We start from the raw sequence: 26128 nt of genomic DNA on the forward strand, positions 1-26128 counted from the left end.
TCAGAGTGGCATCCCGAGTCTCCTCAGCCTTGGAGGAGTTCACCAGCATATGTGGCTGCCTCTCATTTTTTAGTTCTTTTAACCATTTTATCTATATGGCTTCAGGTGACTTTCACATAGTGCCTATGTAATAAAAGAAACATTGTTTTATTACCTCCTCTGGCAAGTAAATTCTGAGGGTAGAGGTGATGTTTCAGACCTTGTATTACCCATAGAATCAAGCACATTGCTTGAGATCTAGTAAGTACACAGCAACCACCTATTGATTTGTTCGCTAATCATTCATTTGAAGAAGGAATTAATATTAGACTATAAAAACTGTCACTGTTTTCTTCTTGTGTTTAGATCACTCAGTCCTTGGTGTTTCTCCTGTTGGCTACACTTTTCAGTGCATTGACTGGTTTGCCGTGGAGTCTTTAAAATACTTTTGTGATCGAAGAAAAACATGGTTTCAATCAACAGGTAAACTAGAGAATGCAAATATTCTCTTTTAAATATAAAGACGTTTTTGTGCTTTTTCCCCCCTCTGCTGGTAATAATTGAAGCATAATTTGCCATTTTAGAGCATGAATTCATTGAAGGAAAAGGAACTGCAGATATAATAAAGATCACAGCTTAAAGTCTTGCCATAAACTCTTCTAGTACTAAAGTCTAGTGTCCTTTTGCTAATGTTTAAATGAGTTGATTTTGAACTGTAAAATGCCAGACATTTACTTATTGTCTTAGGCTACCTAGTGTCATACAGTATAGACTCACTACCTTTTAACTTTTAAAATTGCTTTAATAGGGGCACCTGAGTTTCTCAGTTGGTTAAGCACCCGACTTAGTCTCAGGTCATGATCTCATGGCTTGTGAGTTCGAGCCCCATGTCGGGCTCTGTGCTGACAGCTCAGAGCCTGGAGCCTGCTTCAGATTCTGTGTCTCCCTCTCTCTCTCTGCCCCTCCCCCACTCACGCTCTGTCTTTCTGTCTCGCTCTCAAAAATAAGTAGACATTAAAAAAATTAAAAATAAAATAGCTTTAACAATGTATATTGTTATATTCACTTATTATTTTATATTCACTTATTAGTTTATATTCACTTTATATTCTTTTATTCACGTATTAGTTATTTATAAAACCTATTAGTTTATATTCACTTATTAGTTATTTTAAAAGCAGTTTCTCAGTTTCTTGTGATGATCTTTTCTTTTTTCAGACTTTGGGCTTCTTCATGAAAGATGCAGTCAAGAAATTTATTGTGACTCAGTGCATTTTATTGCCTGTGTCTTCACTTCTACTTTATATTATTAAAATTGGGGGTGACTATTTTTTTATTTATGCCTGGCTGTTCACGTTAGTTGTTTCTCTGGTGAGTAAAATCTTTGTTTCATTTTCTTTTACAAAATTTTCTTGGCAGGATAACTAGGATTTAATCTTCATTAGCATGTAAACAGTTCTGAAGAAGCAAATGGAATATAAATAAGTGGTTGTATAAATTTCCCCCTTGGCTTCTGCTTTTGAGTATAGAAATAGGAGAACTAACTCCGACCGTAGATTTTGTTTCTCCTTATGCTGACTCGGATCCTAGAAGCTGGTTGTTACTTATCGTTAATGATCCAGTTGTCAGGCAGTTCTGGGCTGTGCATTTGTGAGTTGTCCCCAGAATGGATGACTAACTTTGAGCATTTAATCACCTTTACTGAGCTCCAGTGCCTAAACATCATAGATGTTTTGAAGGGAGACTAGATTTAAGAGGGATAAGAAAAAGGAAATCATAAACCTGCCTGACTTTCTTCTGTCCTCCTTCCCCTGCTTTCCCCTCCTCCATTCTCGCTTCTTTATCCCTTCTTCTCTGTTCCCTTGTCCCTTGCTCCTCACTTCCATTCTCCCTTTTCTCCCCTTCTCTCTCTTCCTTCTCCCCCACCTTCCCTCTCACCCTCCATCTTTCCTTCCTCACATCTCTGCTGCTTATCTCTACCATATTCTAAACCACTTCACAACACACACACTACAATGCAATGAAAACAGTCTGTTCACAGCCCCCAGAAAATAGCATCTATCAGCTCTTCAGCTCCTCTGATGATGAGGTTTATTTTAGTCTGAATTGCCATGGTGCTCACTGCTTCACTTTCCACTGGTGGGATCAAGCTCTGAGAACAGATGCGAGTTGGATTTACACATATCTGTGTATGGCAAATGAAGTAAGAGGAAAGAGACAGAAGGAATGTTCCAGAAATGCTTAAGGAAGTGCCGTTTCACAGTGTATAGTTGTGCACTGCAGGTAATTTTAACAGACCACCCAAATGACTGCACACAGCCAAATTCTAGTAATTAATTCTTAGCAAAGACTGCAGGTGTCTCATGATTACTCTGAAAGGCAGAATTCCCAGTTATGATGGGCTTATGAAGTATCAGAAACTCCCATGATAGTTTTGAATGGACCATTTGACTTTCCAATTATTACCACATAGGGACTGTTCACTTTGATTTAATTTAACAAACAGATACTGAGCACTTACTATCTAGTAGTATTTGGGGCTGGGAATACCAGAGCAAATAAAAAGATCCATGTTTCAAGTCTGGATCACATAGTTACTTTAATATGATTGAATCTATATAAATAACAGTGTTTCTTCAAGAGTATATTCATAGGCCTGCCTAGGCGGCTTACACCAGGTAGGGCTCTGCTGACAGCTTGGAGACTGCTTAGGATTCTCTGTCTCCCCTTCTCTCTGTCTGTCCCACCCCCTCCTCCCTTGCACATGCTCACGTGTGTTTTCTCTCTCTCTCTCAGAAATAAATAAATAAACATTTTTTTTTAAATGATGGAAAATCAGATTTCTAAAAAAAAAGACAGGGGCGCCTGGGTGGCTCAGCCGGTTAAGCATCCAACTTCGGCTCAGGTCATGATCTCACGGTTCATGGGTTCAAGCCCTGCATTGGGCTCTGTGCTGACAGTTAGCTCAGAGCCTGGAGCCTGTTTCAGACTCTGTCCCCTTCTCTCTCTGACCCTCCCCTGCTCATGCTGTCTCTCTCTCACTCAGAAATAAATAAAACAAAAAATTAAAAAAAAAAAAAAAGACATATTCATAGGTTGTTCTGACATTTATTTTTCAGGTGCTTGTCACAATCTATGCTGATTATATTGCTCCTTTATTTGACAAATTCACACCTCTGCCTGAGGGAAAGCTTAAACAAGAAATTGAAGTAATGGCAAAGAGTATTGACTTTCCTTTGACTAAGGTGTATGTTGTTGAAGGTAAGGCTACCTGGGGGTAAGGAGGTTTTATTCAAGTGTTTTGATTTGTTAGGATTTTTACATTTTGGCTTTTGAAGGTTTCTAAGAATTGGTGGCATAGTCCAGGAATAGAAAGTGGTAGCCTGATACCAGTCCTGCTCTTACCTACAGCTGTGTTTGGTTGGCTTTACCATGTTGGTTTTAGGTTTTGGCCAAGGCCTTTTTCACTGCTAGTTACATCATGTATATTAGACTGGTTTATGTCCTTTGTTACCTGCCTGGCTCCGTCAGGGAATTGAGTTGCGATTTTCGCATAGGTAAGTTCCATTTAACTCTAGTTGGGGGGCTTATAAATGAAACCAGTGATGCCGGCTTTGTCTCATCCAACAAAACTTCCAGTGTTCTGGAGGAGTCCGATTGCACCTGCACATTTACCAGAAACTGTAGTACCATTGAATACTTCAGATTAGTTGTTCTCTGCTTTTTTGATGATTGCCTTTGAGAGTCAAGCTATGTATTAGCTTACATAAGGCCACTAAAGTCTCAAGCCCCAAAAGATGTAGAGTAAAACTGTTGTATGATACCGTGACTTTCACAATCTATCAAGTAAAATCCATGTAAATGTGTGAGACTGGTTCTGCCTCTGCCACTCAGCAGCTGTGGGATCTTGGATAAATCCCTTCCCGCCTCTCGATTTCGGTTTTGCTTCCCCTAAACCGTGGTTTGGCAAACGTTTTCTGTAAAGGGCTAGTCAATCAAGATTTTAGGCTCTGTGGGCCCCATGGTTTCTGTCGCAGCTGTGCCACCCTGCCGTTACAGTACAGAAGCAGTCACAGGTGATGCACGAGCGAGCGAGCGTGGCTGTGTTAAAATAATGCAGTGTTACTTCTAAAACCAAGTGGCAGATTACATTTGTCCTGCAAACCATACTTTGCCCATCACTCCTTTAAAAAAACTAAAAAAAAAAAAAAATCAGTGAGAAACAGCTGTACTGAATGAAGGAGTAGAAACTGAGAAGTAATTGCGGGGTCAGGGAGAACAGAGACGGCTACAGTGGGAAAGAATGAATTAACAGCAACTAGAAGAGGACAGGAATCTCAGACTTGTAGTGGCTTCTGAGGTTATACAGCCCGGCTGACTGCACAACTGGGACATTGCCATGGAGGAAATGGTAGAAGAATGACAATTCATACTATTTCTTTAGCCTCTGGGATCACTACTCTTTTGGTGACTAGTAACCTAGGAGTACACTAATCAGTACAGTAGGACAGTCTCTGAGGGGCTTTTACTGAAGGGGCGGCATAAGTTGCTTATCACTTAAGTTATAATCAGAAAATACAAAATGGCGGCTAATCATATCACAATAGAGGTAATTGATGTGTAAATATATACAGTCAGTGCCATATGGTTTTAGATGAAATAAGGAAGGCTTTATGGAGAATTATAACATGAGCTGGGACTGTATGGAAAATCAGAATTTGGCCTTTTTCTTTCCTCACTCCCTGGCCATCTTGTCGGGCCAGCCTACACTTAAGGCAGGAAGATGGTGGCCACAAAGGAGGTGAAAAAGTTACTGGAGTTGATCAGCTCTGGGCTCCAAATCAATATGAAAAGTAGAAAGTACGTCCTAGGATACAGGCAGACTCTGAAATGGTCATCCTGGCCAACAACTGCCCAGCCTTGCGGAAATCTGAACTAGAGTATTATGCCATGCTGGCCCAAACTCATGTCTGTCACTATGTTGGCAATAGTGTTGAATCGGGCATGAAACGTGGAAAATACTGGGGAGTATGCACACTGGCTGTCACTGATCCAGGTGATTCTGATATCATTAAAGCATTCCAGAACAGCCAGTGAAAAGTAAATCATGCAACATTTTTTTTAAGTAAAAGTGGCCAGAGCTTATTAAAAGAAAAAAAAAAAAAAGATCTGAGTAGGTAGAGGGTAGCATTTCAGAGGTCAGGCTGTGAAGTCAATAGGCTTGGGTTTGAATACTGTTTCTTGTTTTCTGTCTTTTTAAAATAATTTATTTTAAAATTTACATCCAGGTTAGAATAAATATAGTGCAGCAGTGATTTCAAGAGTAGATTCCTTAATGCCCCTTACCCATTTAGCCCATCCCCGCTGAATCCTATTTTTATCACAAATTACCTGTGTGACTCTGGCAACTTACCTTTGCTGAACAGAAGTTTACTGATCTGTAATGCATGTTTTTGTTTGTAATAATGGTGACAATCCTCAGAAATACTTTGAATGACTAAGTGTTGTTACTACTAATAACAGCACACATTATGGATTTGTAAATTGATAGGGATATTGTAGTGAAAAGCCAACAACATTCTGTTCTCAGAAAATATTGGCTAGCAGGTGCTGGGCAGAGAATCTGGTGCGAGGTGATGAAGGATGACTAAGTAGATACTTCAGTTGGGTCATCAGGCGGCACCTCTCTGAGCAGACGAGTGCTAGCTGACACCTGAGGGAAGGAGCCATCCATGCTGAGATCAGTGGGAAGACCCTCTAGAGCTTTGTGTCTTCAAGAAACAGAAGAAAGTCCAGTGTGACTCAGCACAGCAGAAGGGTGTTGGGATCTGAAGTGTGAGATATATGTAGGAGTCCGTCCACACAGGCCTTTGTAAATCAGGGTAGGGCCTTGGGTTTTATGTTAAGTTCAGGTTTAATCCATTAAAGGTTTTAGTGATATGGTCTGGCTTGTAGTTTTAAAATATTGTGAGTTGCTGTGTGGAGAAAAGGTCGTAGTGGGAGCACAAGAGTAGCAGCAGGACAAGCCGTTGGGAGACTGTGGTAGCAGTCAGGGGGGAGATAGGGCAGCTTAGACTAGGGCAGCAGTGACTTACAGAGTGAAGTGGATACGCTGCAGATACGTTTCAGAGGTAGAGTTGATGCAATCTATTCAGAGATTCCCTGTGAAGGAATTGGGGCAAGGGAGACATTTAGGGCAAGGACCTAGATTTTTGGCCTGAGCAGCTGATAAATGATAGTTTACTGAGATGGGAAAACTGAGCAAAGAGCAGGTTTGTGGACGATTAAGTTCTACCCGATGTTACATTTTGAGGTGTCTGTTGGACGCTGTGTTAGAGTTCCTCAAGCAGTGGTTAGCTCTGAGTAAGCAGTGGAACCAACTGTGGCTGACTGAAGCAGGAAAGTTCCTTATTGAAGCAATCTTTGATAACTCATAAAGTCACCAGGAAAGTTAAGTTTACAAGCTTGAAAAATGGCCTCTTCCCAGGGAGACGAGGAGGTCGGAATCACATTGTAGAGCCAGTCCAGTGAGGACCCTGCTCTTGCCTCCTGCTGTTGAACTCAGCAGTTTGCTGTCTTATCATCCCTACCACTCTTACCCATAGCATTCACTCCTCACTGCCTTGCTTCTGTGCAAAATGAGCTAAATCTTGAGAGTCCCCAGTGGGTGCATCTGATTGAGTCAGGGCACGGGTAACTGCCAGAAGTGCTGGGGACACAAATATCTGGCCTTTTAGATTTCTCAAATGAGAGTCTCCCACAAGACTTCTACGGTGAGAAATTCCCAAAACTCTGAAAGGAGAATTCAACACTGGGCAGGAACAGCTCCCCCCCCTTCAAGAATAGAAATAACAAATCTGCATTATAGACATCCTTGTGGAGATGTACAGATGTCAGATAGGCAGCTGGTTGTATGAGTCTGGAGTTCTAGGGAGAGATCAGAGTCAGAATATTGATAGGGAAGTATCTGGCACATAGATGGTGTTTAATGCTGTGCAAGAGGGCACCTAGAGAAGAGAAGGGGGGTCAGGTTGAAGTCAGTAAGAGAGGGCAAGCCTCAGCACCAGAGGCTGAGGAGGAGACACCATTGAGGTAGCAATAAAGCTGGGAGAAAGTGGTGTTTCTTTTGAGACAGGAGAAGAAAATCTTTCAAGGAGGGAGTGGTCAGCTGTGTCAGATGCTGCTGAGGGGGCACCTGGCCAGCTCAGTCGGAAGAGCAAGCGACCATTGAGTTCAGGGCTGTGAATATGAGCCCCACACTCTGGATATTACTTAAATAGATAAAAAACGCTGCTGATAGGTGAAGGTAAGACATCATAAAACATGACACAGATGGCAGTGCCTTACATTGGTTTCTCAGAGTTCTCAAGTATATTGCTTCATATCTCCAGTGGTATCATTAACCCATTCAGTAAGCAAGCGTTATTGAATATACTACATGCCAGTACAGTGATACAAAAAGCTTATGGTCTAGAGCATAGTCCTTAAGCGTTAGTGAGTAGAAGAACTTTCTGGAAGTTTTGCTAAAAGACAGATTGTTGGGCTCCATTCCCAGGTGTTTTAGCATCTATTTTCAACAAGCTCCCCTAGGTAATTTGGTGTAGGTATTCCTTGAGCTACACTTTAAAATATTAATTATATTTTATTTATAAGCGTACAATCTGCCCACTTCCATAAATAACTTAAGACAGCTTCTAAAAAATATTTTTTTAATTTTATTTTTTAACTTATTTTTATATTTTAATAGTTTATTGTCAAGTTGGTTTCCATATAACACCCAGTTCATCCCCATAAGTGCCCTCCTCCATGCCCATCACCCCCCCTTCCCCTCGTCCCCACCCCCATCAGTCCTCAGTTTGTTCTCAACATTCAAGAGTCTCTCATGGTTTGCCTCCCTCCCTCTCTCCCCCTACTTCCCCCCTTCTCCCCCATCCTAAGAAATATTTTTAATTTAAAAGTTAGAATCAGAGAAGACAGAAATGAGATAGAAATGTGAGACCTCTGAATTATACATAGCTTTCCAGATGCTAAGGTCCTGCACTACTGGCAAAATCGGACCACGTGTTTGACTCTTAATTTCTGGGCAACGAAATCAAAAGAAGAAAAAATAATAAAATACATAAGTAGGCCAATATTTATCAAAGCCTCACTATATTCTAAACATATATACTGCAGTATATATATATATAAATATACTATATTCTAACTGTATTGTTAAGCATACTTTAGAAGTATGACTAGATACAAAATACACATTTTCTGTGAGACATCTCAAATTCTCAGGAGAAACAAATGTTTTATCATTTCTTCTTTTTTAAAAATGTATATAAGTAATAGTAGTCATTTATGGATCAGGTGGTATACAATTGATTTCTTAGAATTTCTCATGTAATCTTTAATCCAGTCCAGTGAGCTAGAGATTAACCTCACATCATAAACAGGTAAATGAAACTTAAAGAGATTAAGGAAGTTTCTTACATTTACACAATTAGTACATGGCAGAGGTAAGATTTGAGCCCAAAGTCTGCTCTTAACCACTAAGGTCCCTCTACAGTGTAGAACATTTAGAAGATAAAGAAAAATATAAAGAATCAAATAAAAAATCAACCATAGTTCAGCTCCTGTTAGCCACATACTGTTAAGTATGTTCTTTTTTTTCCAGTCTTCTTAAAAATAGCTTTAATTTTTTTCTGATTATAGAAGTGAATATACTTATTTTAAAAAGACTTGGAAAGTATAAAGGCTGGAACAAAAGTCTGTAGTTCTAGAAGCCAAGGGTAAACACTTCAGTATTTTGATATATGTCTTCATAGGCTTGTGTTTATGCTTTTCTATTTACATGTACTTTTTTTTCATGACAATAATGGAACCTTATATACACGAAGTTTTTTATCCTTCACAGTATATTGGTGAGCTTTTTTCCTATCTTGTTAAGATTCTTCAAAAGTATTGCTTTTTTCTGGCTGTTTAAAATTCCATTTCACAGCTTTACTGTAATTCAGTCATTCCACTACTGTTGGATATTTAGACTTTCCTTATTGCTGTAAAGCTGCAGTGTGCACAAATATTTGTTGGCGAGGTGGCAGGAAAACAGATAATCTCCACTGCTCATGGTGACTTATGTTGATACAATTTTTTTCAAGTATTAAACAGTTTGAAAATGTTAATGTCCTTTGCAGTAATACAATTTCTAGGAGTCTCTCCAGAGGACCCCAGACTTTTTAATTCTTTTCCATGCTTTGAACTGTCTTTTCCTTAGGATCTAAACGCTCTTCCCACAGCAATGCTTATTTTTATGGCTTCTTCAAGAACAAGCGCATAGTTTTGTTTGACACCCTACTAGAAGAGTATTCTGTACTAAACAAAGCCATCCTGGAGGAGTCTGGCATGGAAGCCCGCAAAGACGGAGAAGGGGACAGTGAAGAAGTAAAAGCTAATGTTAAAGTGAGTTCTTCTTTTCCTAAGAGGCCGGGCTCCATTTTTATAAACAGTTCATATGACAGCTCAGAATGACATCAGTTTCTGTGAAGTGAGGGGTGAATTAAATTATTCTTACCAAAAAAGAACACCATGGGCCCCTTTATAATTCTGGTATTTGGGAGAGACTATCACTATTATTACCTGCTAACTACCTCTCAAGCTTTTGTAGAATGTATACATGAAAATGGGAAGCATAAGACAGGAAAATTCTTATGATCATAAGCTGTCTTTAAAAGAAGACTTCATATATATTCTTGATATGTTTATGGTCAAAGACTTCCCACAGGTAGGACAAAGAGGAGATAAACATCTGATTTTTACCTCATTGAGACGCAGAAGTGATAGGCTTTGGCAATGGAGAGACTTGCGTTTGAATCCTGGTTCTGTCATTTAGTAGCTGGGTGTCCTGGGGTATACTATATAATGTGGTCAGTTTTCTTTTGTTTTTTTGACAGATATTTATGAAACCTATATTCTATGCTGACATACTATGCCTCGCACTAGAAATGCAAAAATAAAGAGGAAAGATCTCAAGAAGCTTGTGATCTGAAGGGGAGAAATAAGATAACTATAACAGTGAAGCTGTGTGTACTGAATGCGGTGGGAACACAGGAAAAGACATTTCTTAAATCTGACTTGAGTCTCAGAAAGCTTTTTCAGGGGGCTCCTGGCTGGCTAAGTCAGTAGAGCATATGACTCTTGACCTAAAGTACCAAGGCTAAATGGGGGGAGAAGGGACAATGATAAGAAACAGCAGAATTTTAATCAGAAACAGCCACCAGTATTTGTACATGTATTGGAATATGCTTTTGGCCTTGGTGTCATTCAGAGATGATTTTGGTTCTGTATATCTCTGGGCAAATAAGTTAAGTTCTCTAAATCATTGATCATTGATCTCTCTCTCTTTTTATTTTTTTAAATTTATTTTTTTTTACAAGTAGTTTATTGTCAAGTTGGTTTCCATATAACACCCAGTGCTCATCCCCACAAGTGCCCCCCTCCGTGCCCATCTCCCCCCTCCCCTCCCACATCCATCAGTCCTCAGTTTTTTCTCAGCATTCAAGAGTCTCTCATGGTTTGCCTCTCTCCCTTTCTCCCACCATTTACCCCCTTCTTCTCCCCCATGGTCCTCCGTTAAGTTCCTCCTAATCCTCCTAAATGTGCAAACATATGATATTTGTCCTTCTCTGCCTGACTTATTTGATCTCTCTCTCTTTTTAAAGTTTATTGGGGCGCTCAGTTGGTTAAGCGTCCGACTTTGGCTCAGATCATGATCTCATGGTTCATGGGTTCGAGTCCTGCATCGGGCTCTGTGCTGACAGCTCAGAGCCTGGAGCCTGTCTTCAGATTCTGTATCTCCCTCTCTCTCTCTGAGCCTCCCCTGCTCAGCTGTCTCTATCTCTCTCTCAAAAATAAATAAAACATTAAAAAAATTTTTAGGTTTATTTATTTTGAGAGAGAGAGAGTGGGGGTGGGCAGAGAGAGAGAATCACAAGCGGGCTATGCACTGTTAGTGAAGAGCCTGACACGGAGCTCAAACTCATGAACCATGAAACCATGACCTGAGCCAAAATCAAGAGTCAGACGCTTAACCAACTGAGCCACCCAGGCGGCCCTAAATCATTGATTTCTTTTTGTTTTTAAGTTTATTTCTTTTGAGAGAGCGAGCATGCACACATTTTTTAAGTTTATTTATTTCTTTTGAGAGAGCGAGCATGCACACATGTGTGCACAAGACAGAGGGGGCAGAGAGATGGAGAGACAGAATCCTAAGCAGGCTCCAGGCCATCAGTGCAGAGTCTGATGTGGGATTCAAACTCATGAACTGTGGGATCTTAAGCTGCGCTGAGATCAAGGATCGGATGCTTAACCAACTGAGCCACCCAGGGCCCCCTGAATCATTGATTTCTTAATTAAAAGATGCTGCCAGCAGGGTTTCTCACCTCGGCACTATTGCCATTTTGGGCCAGGTGATTTTTGTTGTGGGAGGGTATCTCGTGTATCATGGGATGTTTAGCAGCATCCTTGGGCTTTCCCCACTGCATGATCAGTGTCAGCCTCCCCTACCCTTAACCCCTGTTACAACTGAAAATCTCTCCAGACATTGCCAGATAGCTCTTGGGGGTAGGGCTTGGGGGGCAGGATCGCTCCTAGTTGAGAAACACTGGGCTGAAGCTGCCTGCCTTTAGGGCTATGAGGATTAAATGAAATAGGTGAGATACCTTGTACTCCATTTTATGTATTCTAACTACCGGAAAATATTATCATTTGAACATCCATCGTGATCCTAAAAAGTAGTCTAATAAAGTGCCTCACCTCTTATAAATATGTACATGAGGCAAGATTCTGTGAAGGGATTAAAAAGCACTGGGAGAGGGTTAACTCCTGTGATTTAGTTTATTTGTGAAGTAGGGTTATCCTGCCGGCTGGGATGTTGGAATAAAAGTCACTTTGGTTTGACCAAGAGTCAGGATTTTAAGCTAAGAAGAGAGTTTAAGGTCATCTCATCAGTAGGAAAACTGAAATCCAGAAAGGGTGACCCAGGGACAGCACTAGGGAATCATGCAAGTTCAGCAAGTCACCCTCTTAAAAGGTATCCACCTACAGGGGTGCCAGAGTAGGGGGATAACATGATAGCCAAACCATGACGTTCGACAGTGGTCCACTGATTTCAAACAGTGTGATGAAATTACTGACCATTAGCATCTAGGAGAACAGTTCTCTTTGGTGTGAATCTTAAAAAAGATTAGATAGTCTTTTGAAATGTGTTGAGTGGAGTCTGAGTTATTTTGCTGGCTTCTTGAGGAGCCTGCTTTATTTCACTGATAGGTACAAATATTTTAGCATCTATGTAGAAGTTACATGATTAAAATACATTAGACATTGTCCTGTCCCGAAGAACCTGTAGTGGAAGAGACTAGCCCTGTACACAAAGAGCCCATAAATTAAAGCAGAGTGTGGTAAATATCATGAGTGGCTGGAATAGTGTGGCTATTAGTAATTAAGAGGTTAACGAGGATTCTAATAGATAGTTTTCTTTTTCTTTACTTTTTTTTTAACGTTTTATTTATTTTTGAGACAGAGAGAGTGAGCAGGAGCGGGAAGGGGCAGAGAGAGAAGGAGACACAGAATCTGAAACAGCTCCAGGCTCTGAGCTGTCAGCACAGCCCGGTGCGGGTTTTGAACTCACGGACTGTGAGACCATGACCTGAGCTGAAGTTGGACGCTTAACCAATTGAGCCACCCAGACGCCCCTTTTTTTAATGTTTATTTTTGAGAGAGAGACAAACAGACAGAACAGGAGTGGAGGATGGGCAGAGAGAGAGGGAGACACAGAATCCAGGCTCTAAGCTGTCAGCACAGGGTCTGATATGGGGCTCAAACTCACAAACCGTGAGATCATGTCCTGAGCTGAAGTCAGACGCTTAACCGACTGAGCCACCCAGATTCCCCTAGTAGACAGTTTTCTTAAAATAGATGATATTTGAACTAAGCAGAATTTTCACTTGTGAATGGGGCTCTTCAGGTCAAAGTTATCGAATGAATAAAGTGATAGAGACAAAAAAAACCCTACGCACTGGCTATTCTAAGACTAATAATTAAATGGGTTCTTATAGATGGGGATAGAAAGGCGCACTGGGACCAGTTTGTAGAATTCTTTCTGAAGACATTGAGTGGTTGTGTCCAGTCGCCAGGAAGTTTACTGATTTGGGTAGAAGCCAAAGCTTGTTTTAGGAAGATTACAGTTTGGTGGTAGCATATAGGATAGAGCAGATTGAGGCAGAGAGACTTCTGGAGGCTTGTTACATCAATGTAGGCGTGAAATAATGAGAGTCTGCATAGTGAGAGGTCAGCATAAGTTCAAGAGTCACAATAAAAGATAGATTTGAAGTACCTGGTGATTGTGCTTGTGGGGAGTGAAGGAAGTCAAAGATTGACTCAACACAGAGAAAGACAAATACTCATGTAACACTCTGTGTTAATAACTAAAGTGGAATTAAAATTAAAAACTCAATAAAGAAAAAAAACAAAGATTGATTCAACAGTCATTAACTGTAGTGCTTTCCAGTGCATGTGCCATACTACTTTTGTAGGTAGTATATCAGTATTTTAAATTTGAATAGCTATATCTTTATTAATGTATATTTGGACAATGGTAAAACTAGCATAGAGTGATTTCATGAATATTGTCATTTAGGACAAAGTTAAGTTTTAGAAAGTGAATTGGTTTAGAGAAAGCTATTGAGTAATCACGAAGAGAGTACACCGATGTAGCAGAAGTTTAGGAAACGTGGTTTATTCAGGACCTGCTACTGAACGCCTACTATGTGCTACACAGTGACAGGGGGAGGGTTCGATCTGGATGAGGTAGAGAAAACGAAGTGTTTCATCAACAGAAGTTGAAAGAAGAAAACTGTTATCTGAAATCCGTCCTCTCCGGGAGAGCTAGTACATTTTGATGAATGTTTCCGTACTGGTTATTAAAATTTAAAAAGATGTCAAGGAAACTTGCCTCTGGGATTTTACCCTTCAGGAGACAAATAGGATATTTGGAACAACTTGTCTCAAAAGAAGTTTAAAAGGAAAAGTAAAACTATAGAAAAGCTGCCCCTTTGTAAAGAAAGTAAGTGTTTCTCCAGCAAGTGCTAGGGTTATATTAAGTGTTCCCAGTAAGAGTAAATGGAAAGGGCATAGGCTACAGAGATGTGGGTTCGGGTTTTACCCACTACTTACTAGCCAGGTGATCTTAAGCAAGACATTTTTAACTTCTCAGCTTCCTCTTCTTTATCTCTAAAATGAAGATAATACTCCCATCCTGCCCCGTTTGGTGGTGTTGGGATCAAAAGAGCCAATGTGTGAATCTTGTGAAAAAGGAAGTGCTATAGAAAAGTAAAAAATGTGTGGTGCTTCTTTCTGTTCTGTTATGTGAAATTAGTGTGTGAAGAAAAGAAAATTCAGTTTTATCTAAGACTCACAAAAACAAAACAAAACAAGAGTCCTTTAGTGGATCCTGTTTAAGCTCTTATCATTCTGTATCTTTGAATGTGACTCTGTGCATTTCTAAATAGCTTCCTAGCAGCGCCTGGGTGGCTCAGTTGGTTAAGCTGTTAAGCGTCCTACTCTTGATTTCGGCTCAGGTCTTGATCTCACCTTATATGAGTTTGAGCCCCCTGTCCGCTCCACGCCGGCAGTGCAGGGCCTGCTTGGGATTCTCTGCCTCCCTCTTTCTCTGTCTTTCTCAAATGAGTAAACTTAAAAAAAAAATCTTCCTAAACCAAGACATGAGAACCTGTGCCATCGAGTAGAGAGCTGGTTGTTTAATGAAGGAGTTCATAGTGGGAAGCTGAGAACTAGTGAAAACAGAAGCCTGAGGACCATGTTGCTTTATATAAAATGAGGCAAATGATAGCTGCCTTCTAGCAGTGGAGAGTAATGAGCTGCATGTAAAATGCCTGATCCATACTTAGGCCATTAATGAGTGGGAGCTATTATCATTTTTATTATTAAACAAACAGCCATATTTTTTGCTTATGAAAGCAATAGAAAACTTAGAAAACATGAATAATCTACCTGGCCATAAACATCATACTATATGTATTTCTAGTCTTTATAAACTTATTTTTTCCATCTTTCTCCTTCTATTGGGTATATGGATTATTTCCAATGTTTTGCTGTTAAAAATATTCTTGCAGTGAATGTCTTCGTATGTGAATCTGCAATCTTAATTTCCCCCTTAGAATAGATGTCTATTAATTGGTGCTTTAAATTATGATTCTTTCTAAAAGGCCCTGAAGGTGCAGGTACACACATGTTTCTCTGTCTTTTAAAGAATGTGGCCAGTTTTGTTTTTTTTTAATATTTAATGTTTATTTTTGAGAGAGAGAGAGAGCCAGAGCATGAGCAGAGGAGGGGCAGAGAGAAAGGGAGACACAGAATCTGAAGCAGACTCCAGGCTCCGAGCTGTCAGCACAGAGCCCGATGCGGGGCTCGATCTCATGAACCATGAGATGGTGACCTGAGCTGAAGTCGGACGCTTAACCGACTTAGCCACCCAGGTGCCCCAGAACTTGGCCAGTTTTCTCATCATTCTTGCTCTGACCTAAATTCTAATACTTGAAAAGAGATAATAAATGTCAGGACTATCTTGCAAATCTCTTTGTCCTCTTTCTCATGTATCTACCAGCCTTGCTTTATTTTTTATGTTTTTAAAAGCTTTTCTTTCTTTTTTTTAAAAAATATTTTAATGTTTATTTACTTTTAAGAGAGAGAGAGAGAAAGACAGAGCACAAGTAGGGGAGGGGCAGAGAGAGATGGAGACACAGAATCTGAAGTAGGCTCCAGGCTCTGAGCTTTCAGCTCAGAGTCCAATGTGGGACTTGAATCCATGAACCATGGCATCATGGTGTGAACCTAAGTCAGATGCTCAACCAAATGAGCCACCCAGGTGCCCGTACCCAGCCTCACTTTAAATGGACATCTCCTTAAAAAGAAGGAATTGGGGAAGGAGGGGAAAGGTGGTAGAATATCTCCATTCTAATAAATCTTGCTGCTTGTGTTCCCATGTTCCCATTAGGTTGCATTTTTCTAGACTGTATAAAACAAAATCAATTCCACATTCATCTGGGGTTTTTTTGTACCTCACCCTTTTAAGAGTTTATTTCAAAACCCTTGGCCTTCACTTTCTAGGATATAAGTTCTCTAATTGTTGCAGGATACTGATTTTATTTTCTTGGTGTTTTAGTTATTGAGAAAAATATGTTAACATCCTCTATTATGATAGATGTGTCAGAATTAATATATTCCGAGGAAATAGTATTAGATACATATAAATTTAGAATTAATGCATCCTCCAGGTAAATTGAATCTTTGGCCAATTCTGTGGTGACCTTCTTTAATAATGCCTTTAAGTTGCCCTTTTTTTTTTCTTTTTAAAATATTTTATTTTTAAGTAATCTACACCCAACATGGGGCTCGAACTCACCACTCCAAGATCAAGAGTCCCGTGTTCCACCTACTGAGCCATCTAGGCACCCTTTTAGTTGATTTTGTCTGATGTCAGTACAGCTACACCAGTTTTCTTTTGGTTAACGTTTGCTAGATGTCATCCATTTTTTAAAAAAATTCTTAAGCTAAAATTCACCATTTCTGCCATTTTTTAATGTATAATTCATTTTTTTTATCGTGTTGTGCGGTGAGCCACCACTATCTCAGCCATCTTTTTACTTCTCACCTTACCATCCTGTCTTCGATGCCTTATACATAGCATGTAGGTTAGATTTTGTTGTTATGATTGAGAGTCACTGTTTTTTTGACAAGCTCAATTTATTTATATATGTTGTGATTATTGATATATTTGGAATTATTTCTACCATATTATTTTATGCCTTTTTCTTCTGTCCTTTCCACATCCCCACCCCACCCCTGAACATACACATGTATATCTTCATCCTTTTACTGACTGACGGTTTTAAAAATTCTATTTTGAGTTGTTACTCAAGTTGGAAGGTTCTTGTATGATTGTGCTTTCAGTGACTGCTGTTAAAAATTAGTATTGCCCTTATAACAAAGTTTTAAAATATATAGTATCTTCACTGCTTCCTGAACAATCTAGGGACCATACATACTTGATCCAATTCCTCCTTTCATCTTGTATTTTAGTTTTATTTTATTTTTATCCCCCAAATTACCTTTATTATTATTATTTCATACAGTCATTTTTTAGATTTACCCATATGCTTACCTGTTTCTTTGCTTATCATTCCTTATACTTTCAGAAATAACTCTCCTTTTTCCGGAAGTATATGTCTTAGCAACTTCTTAGGAAATTTTTTTATTTTGTTTTTATTTCATTCTCATGCTTGATTGTCAATTTAAGACTCTTTTTTTTTTTTTTTTTTTAGTTTTTTAAAGAGAAACAGAAAACATTAGTGGGGGAGGGGCAGAGAGAGAGAAGCAACCTGTGAGATCGTGACCTGAGCCAAAATCAAGAGTTGGATGCTCAGTCCACTGAGCCAGCCAGCCGACCCAAGACTATCTTATTGAGCTGTTTATCTTAGTACTTTAAAGATGCCGTTCCGTGGTGTTGTGGCTTGCTTTTGTTCCTGTTGAAAAAGTCTACTCTGACCCTTTTGTCATTTCTGTATAGTTCTCTCTAGTGGTTCTTAAGATTTCTCTTTGATTTTCATGTTCTGCAAGTATGGACTTCTTTATCTCAGCCCTACTTGGGATATATTGTGATTCCTAAGTCCCAACAACTTAGATCTTTCCTGAAGTTTTGAAAATTCTTGGCCAGTTGTATCTGTGAGTGTTGTTGCCTCCATTCTCTCCAGTCTGTCTTTCTGGAATTCCAGTTAGATGAATGTTACACTGTCTCATTCTGTCTTCCACAAGGGTAACCACTCTTTTATGTTTTCCCTCTCTTTGTCTCTATATTCTAGTTCACGGATTCCACTCTCTAGATTTATTTAGCCTATTCTTTAGCCAATCCATTGTGTTTCCCTTTTAAAGCTCTATTTCTTTCTTTTTCAAACCAATTTAGTTGCTTCTGGAATTCTCCAGTTCCTTCCTCATGTTCTTAGATCTCTTCTTTGTGTAAAGAATGCTTTTTTTTTTTTTTCTTTTTCTTTTGTAGCTAATAGTTCCATTATCTGAAGTCTTATGGAGCTAATGGTGCTCTGTATCATTTCTGCTAACTTACTCATTGTTCCATTGTCTTCTAAAGTCTTTGGTAATTTTTACTGTGAGCTCAGAGTGCATCACTGATTTTAATCTTTAGGAATCTTGAGGGGTCTGGGTTCAGGGTACAGTCCTCAATAGCGGATTTGCATCTGTCCCCAGTGCTACCAAATCAGAAGTACTTTACTCTGTCAGCTTGGGATTTTTCTATAAACTCTATAGCTTTAACCATATTATACAGATAGTGATTTTGAATTTTAATAAATATTTTTTTCCACTTTAGATGAGACTTGAGACAATTGGGTTATTTTGTCACTGTATTTTTCCTACCTCACTTTTTTTTTTTTAATGTTTGTTTATTTTTGAGAGAGAGAGAGGCAGAGTGTGAGCTGGGGAAGAGTAGAGGGACAGGGAGACACAGAATCCAAAGCAGGCTCCAGGCTCTGAGCTGTCAGCACAGAGCCGTACACGAGGCTTGCACCCATAGGCTGCAAGATTATGACCAGAGCCGAAGTCGGATGCTTAACTGACTGAGCCACCCAGTAACCCCTCTAGCTCACTCTGACTCAGAGTGTAGCCCTTCATGGATTTGTGCAAGGGATCTCAATTTCACCTCCTCACCTTGGCTTTTCCTTTCTTTCAGATGAACTAAATAAACTGTATATCTAAAAGGATGTTTATAACTTACTAAGTATTTTTAGATGTCTGAGAGTTTTATAGACTTTCTAGTTGGTAATGTCAGATGCAGGTGTCTAAGGCTATGTGTGTATGTTTGTGTTGGTGAGTCAATGTCTGCGTGCACATGTGTGTGTATAAGATTAAATTGTTCATTGTGTCTTGGCACTGTTTACTTTGAATCTGGGAAGTTTATGAACAGAATTTTATTTGGCTTAGTAAACATTATATATCATCATCGATATGACTGCCTGCCATTTATGTTTATTTTGTAATATTGTAGTAATATGCAAATGATTACATATGTGTCAGCTAAAGTTACTTCATTTGATTGATGATTATTAAATAATTTACTTTTACATTCATAGTTTGCAAAAGTTGAAAGTACAGGTCTCTGGCATCAGACTACTTGGCTTCAAATTCCAGACTTTGGCTTTGTGGTCAGAGGAAAATTAGTTAACTTCTTTGTGCCCAAATTTTCTTATCTAGACAGTGGTAATAATAAGAATACTTTTGTCATATGTTGATTTTGATGTATAAATGAGATAATTGAATATTTAGCACAGAGGGCCTATGTATATAGTCACAGTTTAATAAGTATTAGCCATTTTTGTAGTTATTATTATTTTTTTTTATCTTTCCCAGCCCAGTCTTCATATGTGTTGAAGGAAAAAAAAATTATTTCCCTTATGTAATTTCTATTTCATCCATACTGCTTTTTTCTGGATTTAGTGTTCTATCTTAACAGCTTCCCTCATATATCTGGTAATTCTTAGATGTCTACTCCTTAGTAAGAGAATGAGGACTAAAAACTTAATTGGAATCTCTGAGCCTGTAGCTAAGGCTTATCCACTTGAGCTTCGCTGTCAGGTGACCTGGGTGGGCTTATTGTTGGAGAACACCTGGGTGTTAGTATCCTCAGGTCTTTCCCGGTAGAGTGGTGAGACTTCCCAGGGAGTACTCATCTGATCTTCTGCCTGGGGGTAGTGTCCTGGGAGCCCAGTGTGGGGAGAGGGCTGGGTCGAGAGAGAGTCTACAGTATACCCTACCAATAGCTGACCAGATACATATTCTGTGTACGCAGACTATGCTGGTGTACCCTTGCTCTCCACGATGCCCACCCCTCAGTTGAAAGGTCCTCTTCTTTTACCCTGTCCAGAGAGAATAACTGTTGAGGCTTCTGCCAGGGCGAGGGGCAGTTGCCTTTTGGTGTAGAGTTGGAGAAGGAATCTATAGCTTGAACCAGTTTGGAAACCACTCTCAGTTCTTCTTCTTGCTGCCTTCCCCTTTTCCCCAGTTCCAGAAGTATCTAGTGCTGTTAGTTCCCAGGCCCTTTGAAGACTGGCGTAAATCAGGCTGCTTCTGCCTGCCGCGCTGCTAGCTTGTGAGGCAGCTTTCTCCAGTCTGCTAAGTCCATTATCACTTGTCCATCTGCTTTCCTGCTTCCAAAATGTTGCTGTTGTCACCCCCCCCTTCCTTTCCCCTCCCTTGTGGGTGTTTATCTTAAAAATCTGATTGTAGTTTTATTGTGAATTTTGTTCTTTCTGCTATCTTAACTTGGAAGTGTCGATTTTTTAAATGGCAGTTCATGGTGTATTTGATCATAAGTGATATGTGCTTATTTGTAGGTAATTTGGAAACTAGGAAAGATATAAGCTAGTTACACATCCCTATAATTTCTATCCTATAGAAAAAACTACGGTTAACATTTGGTATACATCATTTGTTTTCTGTGTTGTATATTTTTACATGCACATTCCCATTTTTCCCATTACATTGGGATCATTGTTTTTAGCTTTGTATCATGCTTTCTTCACCTAGTAAACTGTTTTCCCATATCAGAACATAATTTTTGAAACATTTCTAATGGGTTTATAATATAGCTGTCATATAACTTTGTCATGATTTAGTTAAATGTTGTCCTACTGATAAAAGATTTATATATATATATATATTTTTTAATGTTTTATTTATTTCTAGGAGAAAGAGAGACAGCGCGAGCAGGGGAGGGTCAGAGAGAGAGGGAGTCACAGACTGAAACAGGCTCCAGGCTCTGAGCTGGCAGTCAGCACAGAGCCCGACGCGGGGCTCAAACCCACGAACCGCGAGATCATGCCCTAAGCGAAAGTCGGACGCTTAACCGACTAAGCCACCCAGGCGCCCCAAAAGATTTATATTTTTAACGTTTGCTTTTTTTTTTTTCCCTAATCCAAGTTAGGCTATAAACTTCATGAAGTCAGGGAATGTCTATCTTGTTCATGACTCTTTCTCCAGTGGTTAACCCAGTGTCTTCCATGGAGTGATTCAGAAAACGTTTTGTTAAGTGAATGGACGGTTTTGCACAAAAGTCTGATTGGTTTTTTTTCTTTTAAGTTAGAATCTAAGAAGGGCTCTTACTGGGTAAAAGGTATAAACTTTGTGAAGGTTGTTAATAATTTATCTGCATCGTTCTCCTTGATTTAGAATAAGAAACAAGGATGTAAAAATGAGGAAGTGCTTGCTGTACTAGGCCATGAACTGGGACACTGGAAGTTGGGACACACAGTCAAGAATATCATCATCAGCCAGGTAAGTTGGGAGTGACAGTTACCTTTTTATGGCCAGGTAGTCAGAGGAGAAGTATGGCGAGCAGGAGAGGTGGTCTAGTAGAGAGGTTAAGACAGACTCTGTAGCCAGGATATGTGGCTTCATATCACGGCTCCCTGTGCCCTCATACCTGCACGTTCCTTAATCTCTCTCTGCCTCCATCCCTTATTGACTGATAATACTTCCTAGGACTGATATAAGAATTCAGTGAGTTAATACAAGTAAAGAGTAAGGAGTAGTATGTGGAATGTGGTAAGGACTATGTCAGTGTTCATCGTTACCAACACCATCACTACCTCCAGAGTCACTCAGCTGTAGGAACTATGAAGATCAAATAGCGTGAGCCTTGATAAGCTGGACATTAAAATGATTTTTTTTTTTGTAAACTTTTTTTCTCATTTAAAAGTCATTATACATCTGTTGAAAAGAAATTGGAAAATGTAGTAAATATAAAGAAGAAAATAACAGTTCCTATAACATTCCTACTCTGGGACCTAAATCCACTCTCTAAACCAGCAGTTACCACAGTTGTCAGGCTCCCGGTGAAATAGCACTGTATCTTGTTGACTGGTTTTGAGCAGATGTGGCCTTAACTGAGTCTAAAGTAGGTTTTTGTACCTTTCTAAAGGCTCCCTGCTTCTGGGGGACGGAGTCTGGACAAGAGGATTTGGAACCTCCTGTGGGCCCTTCCAATTGCCTTGCATCTTTCAGCAGAAAATGAGTTTGGCTTGAGGCTAGTTGTATGGATACATTGCAGTGGATAAGAGGATAAGTCCAAATCCAAGTTCAAAGCATTCAGTCTAAAGAGGAAAGTCACTGCTGCTTTCATGAAGAGAGGGGTCCAATGGAATTAGGCTACCGAGGTGGTGGGCTGCTCCCTGAGGTGTGGTACCTGATCCGAGTGGTACCTGCCCCTTCTGATAGACTGGGCACTCATCAAAAGCCAGTGGGGTGATGTCTAGGTCATTGACTAACGCACTGACTCTATTTCTGGCACCTTGGCCACTTTGTTGAAGAGCCCCTTGACCAAGTCCTAGAGTGTCTAGGGAAAGAGGCTGACTGACATCCACAGAGACGGTATCTTCTCCACCTTATCGACAGCCTCCTTTACTGTGGACTCTTTTGGTGAACACTCACAGTGGACCAGCATATCATACTCTGGGCTAATTTTGGAAGTTTTCCCACATACCTCTTTTCCAGATCTTTTTGTTAGCCATCCTTGACTTTGTTCCGAGGCCCTGATTATCCAGCCAAACCGTTATTTACCCACTGCCAATGATTATATAACCTCAGCTCAGGCCTTCTCTCTGTCCAGACTGAGTGGACAGTGAGGTATACTACCTAAAGTTTCCTTCACTGAGAGTATTTCCTTCACCACTGTCTTCCAGGAATAGCCCTGAGTGGTCCTGCAGTGCCACAGCAGTCCACTTTCAGCCCGTGCCAGCAGATTGTATTAAGTGATTTGTAAAATGGGCTCAGGTTTTTCCTCCTCAATTAAATGATTATAGGGAGCTCCCCATGAGTAAGGGTTGATTGAGGGATGGCAGAGGGTGGGAGTTACCAAGTACTAGGAGTATAAGCCACCTGCTCTTTTCACTTCTGCCTTCATGACATCCTTCATTCCCGTTCACATATATGCCACTTAGACGTGACATTGGAGCGCTTCAGGGCATTCCAGTTTCCTGGCCAGGTGGACCAGCATAGCGTCCCGTGTAGGAAAGACAGCTCTAACTGCAGGGTCCTGGCATCCCACAGTCAGGAATCAGTCTCTCTCTTTTTTTTTTTTTTTTTTAATTTTTTAATATTTATTTATATGTGAGAGAGAGAGAGAGGGAGATACAGAATCCGAAACAGGTTCCAGGCTCTCAGCTGTCAGCACCGAGCCCGATGTGGGACTCAAACTCACAAACTGTGAGATCATGACCTGAGCTGAAGTTGGAAGCTTAACCAAGTGAGCCACCCAGGCGCCCCAGGAATCAGTCTCTAGTAGGGCACAGTAGCACACCCACAGTTGTTTTTCAGAAGAACAGTAGTCACTTGACAAAAGCATGGATGGCTCATAATTCTAGGGGCCTTTATAATTCTAGGAGCTTGTCATGTGGATGCACGGAGTTACAAGGGCTGAATGGTGAGCTGCTTGCACTTCATCCTGGGGCTGTGAGCCTTATGCTGAATCCCACTCTAGGCTGGTAGCTTTTGAGTTCCCTGGTAAATGGTTTGGAGCAGCACACTCAAATATGGCACCTATGGTCTCCCAGGACCTGACTGCCGAGGAGAAGAATGGTATCGGTTCTCCAGCCTCACTCCAGCACCCCTTTACTCATACTTAGTAGACTGTGACTCTTTTTCCCTCATTTATTGTTAAAGATACATCACTTTTTTCTTGGACCCAACTGCTCAGTACAGCTCCAGTGGTCCTAAAGAGTATTCAAGGGAAGCTTGTTTCTTGGAGCTTCCACATCAAGGTCAGGTGGAAGGCCTTGTATCTGATTACAATTTAATGCAAACAAAGCCAGAATCCATTCTAGTCCTTTAACTTTTTACAGAAAAAAAAAAATATCCCATTGCTATTGGCCACTTTCAACCCTCAGTCATTGGAGGCTCCACATAAGCCTGTCCTTCTAAAAAACTATACAGCTTATACATTTGGGGGAAATTTTATTTTTCTTTCTAGAATAAAACTATAAAATTACCTAATTAACTTTTTTTCTCTGATTACACTAACACGGTTATTAAAATCGCACCATGAAGTCTGATTCTAGTATTTTGGTGCTTCTGATCCCACAGTGAAATAAATCAACCTTAGTAATAACTTTGATTTTGTATCTTTCTAGATGAATTCCTTCCTGTGTTTCTTCTTGTTTGCTGTATTAATTGGTCGAAAGGAGCTTTTTTCTGCATTTGGTTTCTATAACAGCCAACCCACTCTAATTGGATTATTGATCATCTTCCAGTTTATTTTTTCACCTTACAATGAGGTAATGTATAATCTTTACAATTATCTTATATCTGCCCTTGTATTTCAAATCTAGAACCTTTAGGATACTGAAAAAAGAAATAAACAAAACTGTAGTTTTAAGAAGTAGATGAAAGAGAACCTTTTGGTCCCTTGATTTACTGGCCAGTGGAAGGAAGTAGCAGAAAAGCCCAAATGAACAAATGCTTGCATGCTGTTAACAGGGGAATACTCGAGGACTAGACTTTAGTGGTGAAAACCTGGATCTAACACACCTCAGAGACCCGGTAGGTGGAGATTCTCTGGTAGAATGCCATGTAGATCACATTTCACCAGTGTTTGGCTGAAAATCTCGTGTGAGGGGACCGAACAGTGAGAGTTGAGTGCCTGAATGGCTGGATAAGGGAGGCTGTAACTGTGTTCCCCCTGATCGTGTTCTACACCCGCTCGCTTCAGAACAGGCTGAGGGTCCCCACCACCACCACCACCACAGGCCCTCTAAGTCGAAACCGGGTGTGTTCTTAAAAGTGAGACTTAAGAACCACCACTCAGACTGCTCAGGAGGGGGATGCCATACAGGCGATCAGACTGTATATTAACAAATCTGATTCTGATGATGGCAACATTTCATGATATTTGATAAATTAAGCCAAGAATAATATTGGGGATTTTGAGTGATCTCCATTCACAAAAATTCTTTCTTTGAGCCAGGTTGTAGAATTAAGAGTTTTAGATAGACTAAATGAATCCTATTTCTTCATTAAAAAGGGGGAAGCAGTTCAGAAGAGAAATAGGAATAGATCATATTTGCATAGCATTGTCCATATAAACCAAGTTTTCCAGAGCACTGAGATTTATTACCTTTAAATTCTTTTTTATTTTAACTGAGAATATGTATAAAATGCCTTATGCAGTTTGTTACTGCTTAAAGAGGTTAAAAGACTCTTTTTTTATGAATTTATTTTTAAGTAATCTCCACACCCAGTGTGGGGCTTGAACTCACAATTCCAAGATCAAGAGTCTCATGCTCCACCGACTGAGTCACCCAGGCTCCTCTAGAGAACTCTTTAATGATCTTCCCATTCCTGTCTTCTGTTCACAGTTCAGGAGTGTCTTAAGGACACTGAGCTATGTATATACTCAATGACTCCCACTACTCTGCTTTTTAAGCAGTTGTGCTACTTATAGTTACTTAATGAATTTTTTTGTTTCTTCCCTCACCATCAGGCTGATAATCCTTACTAGTGTCAGTGTGAGTTTCCTGTACATCATCATCCCCTTATAGTTTGTATCCTTAACCTACCCTAGATGAGGAAATCAGATCACCAAACTCATTAGGTAGCGGTTACTAGATTCTGTCTGTTCCGAAGGGTCCTGTTCTAAATACAGGCATGCATGGTGTTAGTGGTTATTCTCCGCTGCAGCTAATTTGGCTGCTCAGAGATTTTTGTGTTGCTTGTTTGCTTTCTTATAGCGACTGGTTGTGTTCACTTCAAAAACCACCAAATAAATGTGGGGTAGTAGAGTAATTTGAAATGTGATTAATCCGCAGAGATATTAGCAACAGTTTAAAAAATCTTGAAGAGCCCAGATTTGTTTCAAAAGAACTAGATATTTAAACAAAAACACTTAGGTTTAATGCCAGCATTTAAGAGGGCATGATAGGATGGGGCGCCTGGGTGGCTCGTCGGTTAAGCATCCGACTTCGGCTCAGGTCATGATCTCACAGTTCGTGGGTTCCAGCCCTACATCGGGCTCTGTGGTGACGGCTAGCTC

At 40.0% G+C, this 26128-nt stretch overlaps 1 protein-coding gene and 1 pseudogene across 1 annotated transcript in view; both read left to right on the forward strand.

Annotated features, from left to right (window-relative positions):
* ZMPSTE24 (zinc metallopeptidase STE24) overlaps positions 1-26128 on the forward strand; it is a 41285-nt gene that overhangs the window by 11539 nt on the left and 3618 nt on the right. The window contains 6 exon segments of the mRNA XM_039255953.1: positions 346-462; positions 1198-1350; positions 3099-3240; positions 9239-9423; positions 21274-21378; positions 24231-24374. Of these exon segments, the coding sequence (XP_039111884.1) occupies positions 346-462; positions 1198-1350; positions 3099-3240; positions 9239-9423; positions 21274-21378; positions 24231-24374 (846 nt within the window).
* On the forward strand, positions 4763-5076 carry LOC120247877 (annotated as a pseudogene).

This window comes from Hyaena hyaena, unplaced genomic scaffold, assembly GCF_003009895.1.
Source record: "Hyaena hyaena isolate Hyena2069 unplaced genomic scaffold, ASM300989v1 scaffold_551, whole genome shotgun sequence".
In the NCBI taxonomy this organism is placed as follows: Eukaryota; Metazoa; Chordata; class Mammalia; order Carnivora; family Hyaenidae; genus Hyaena; species Hyaena hyaena.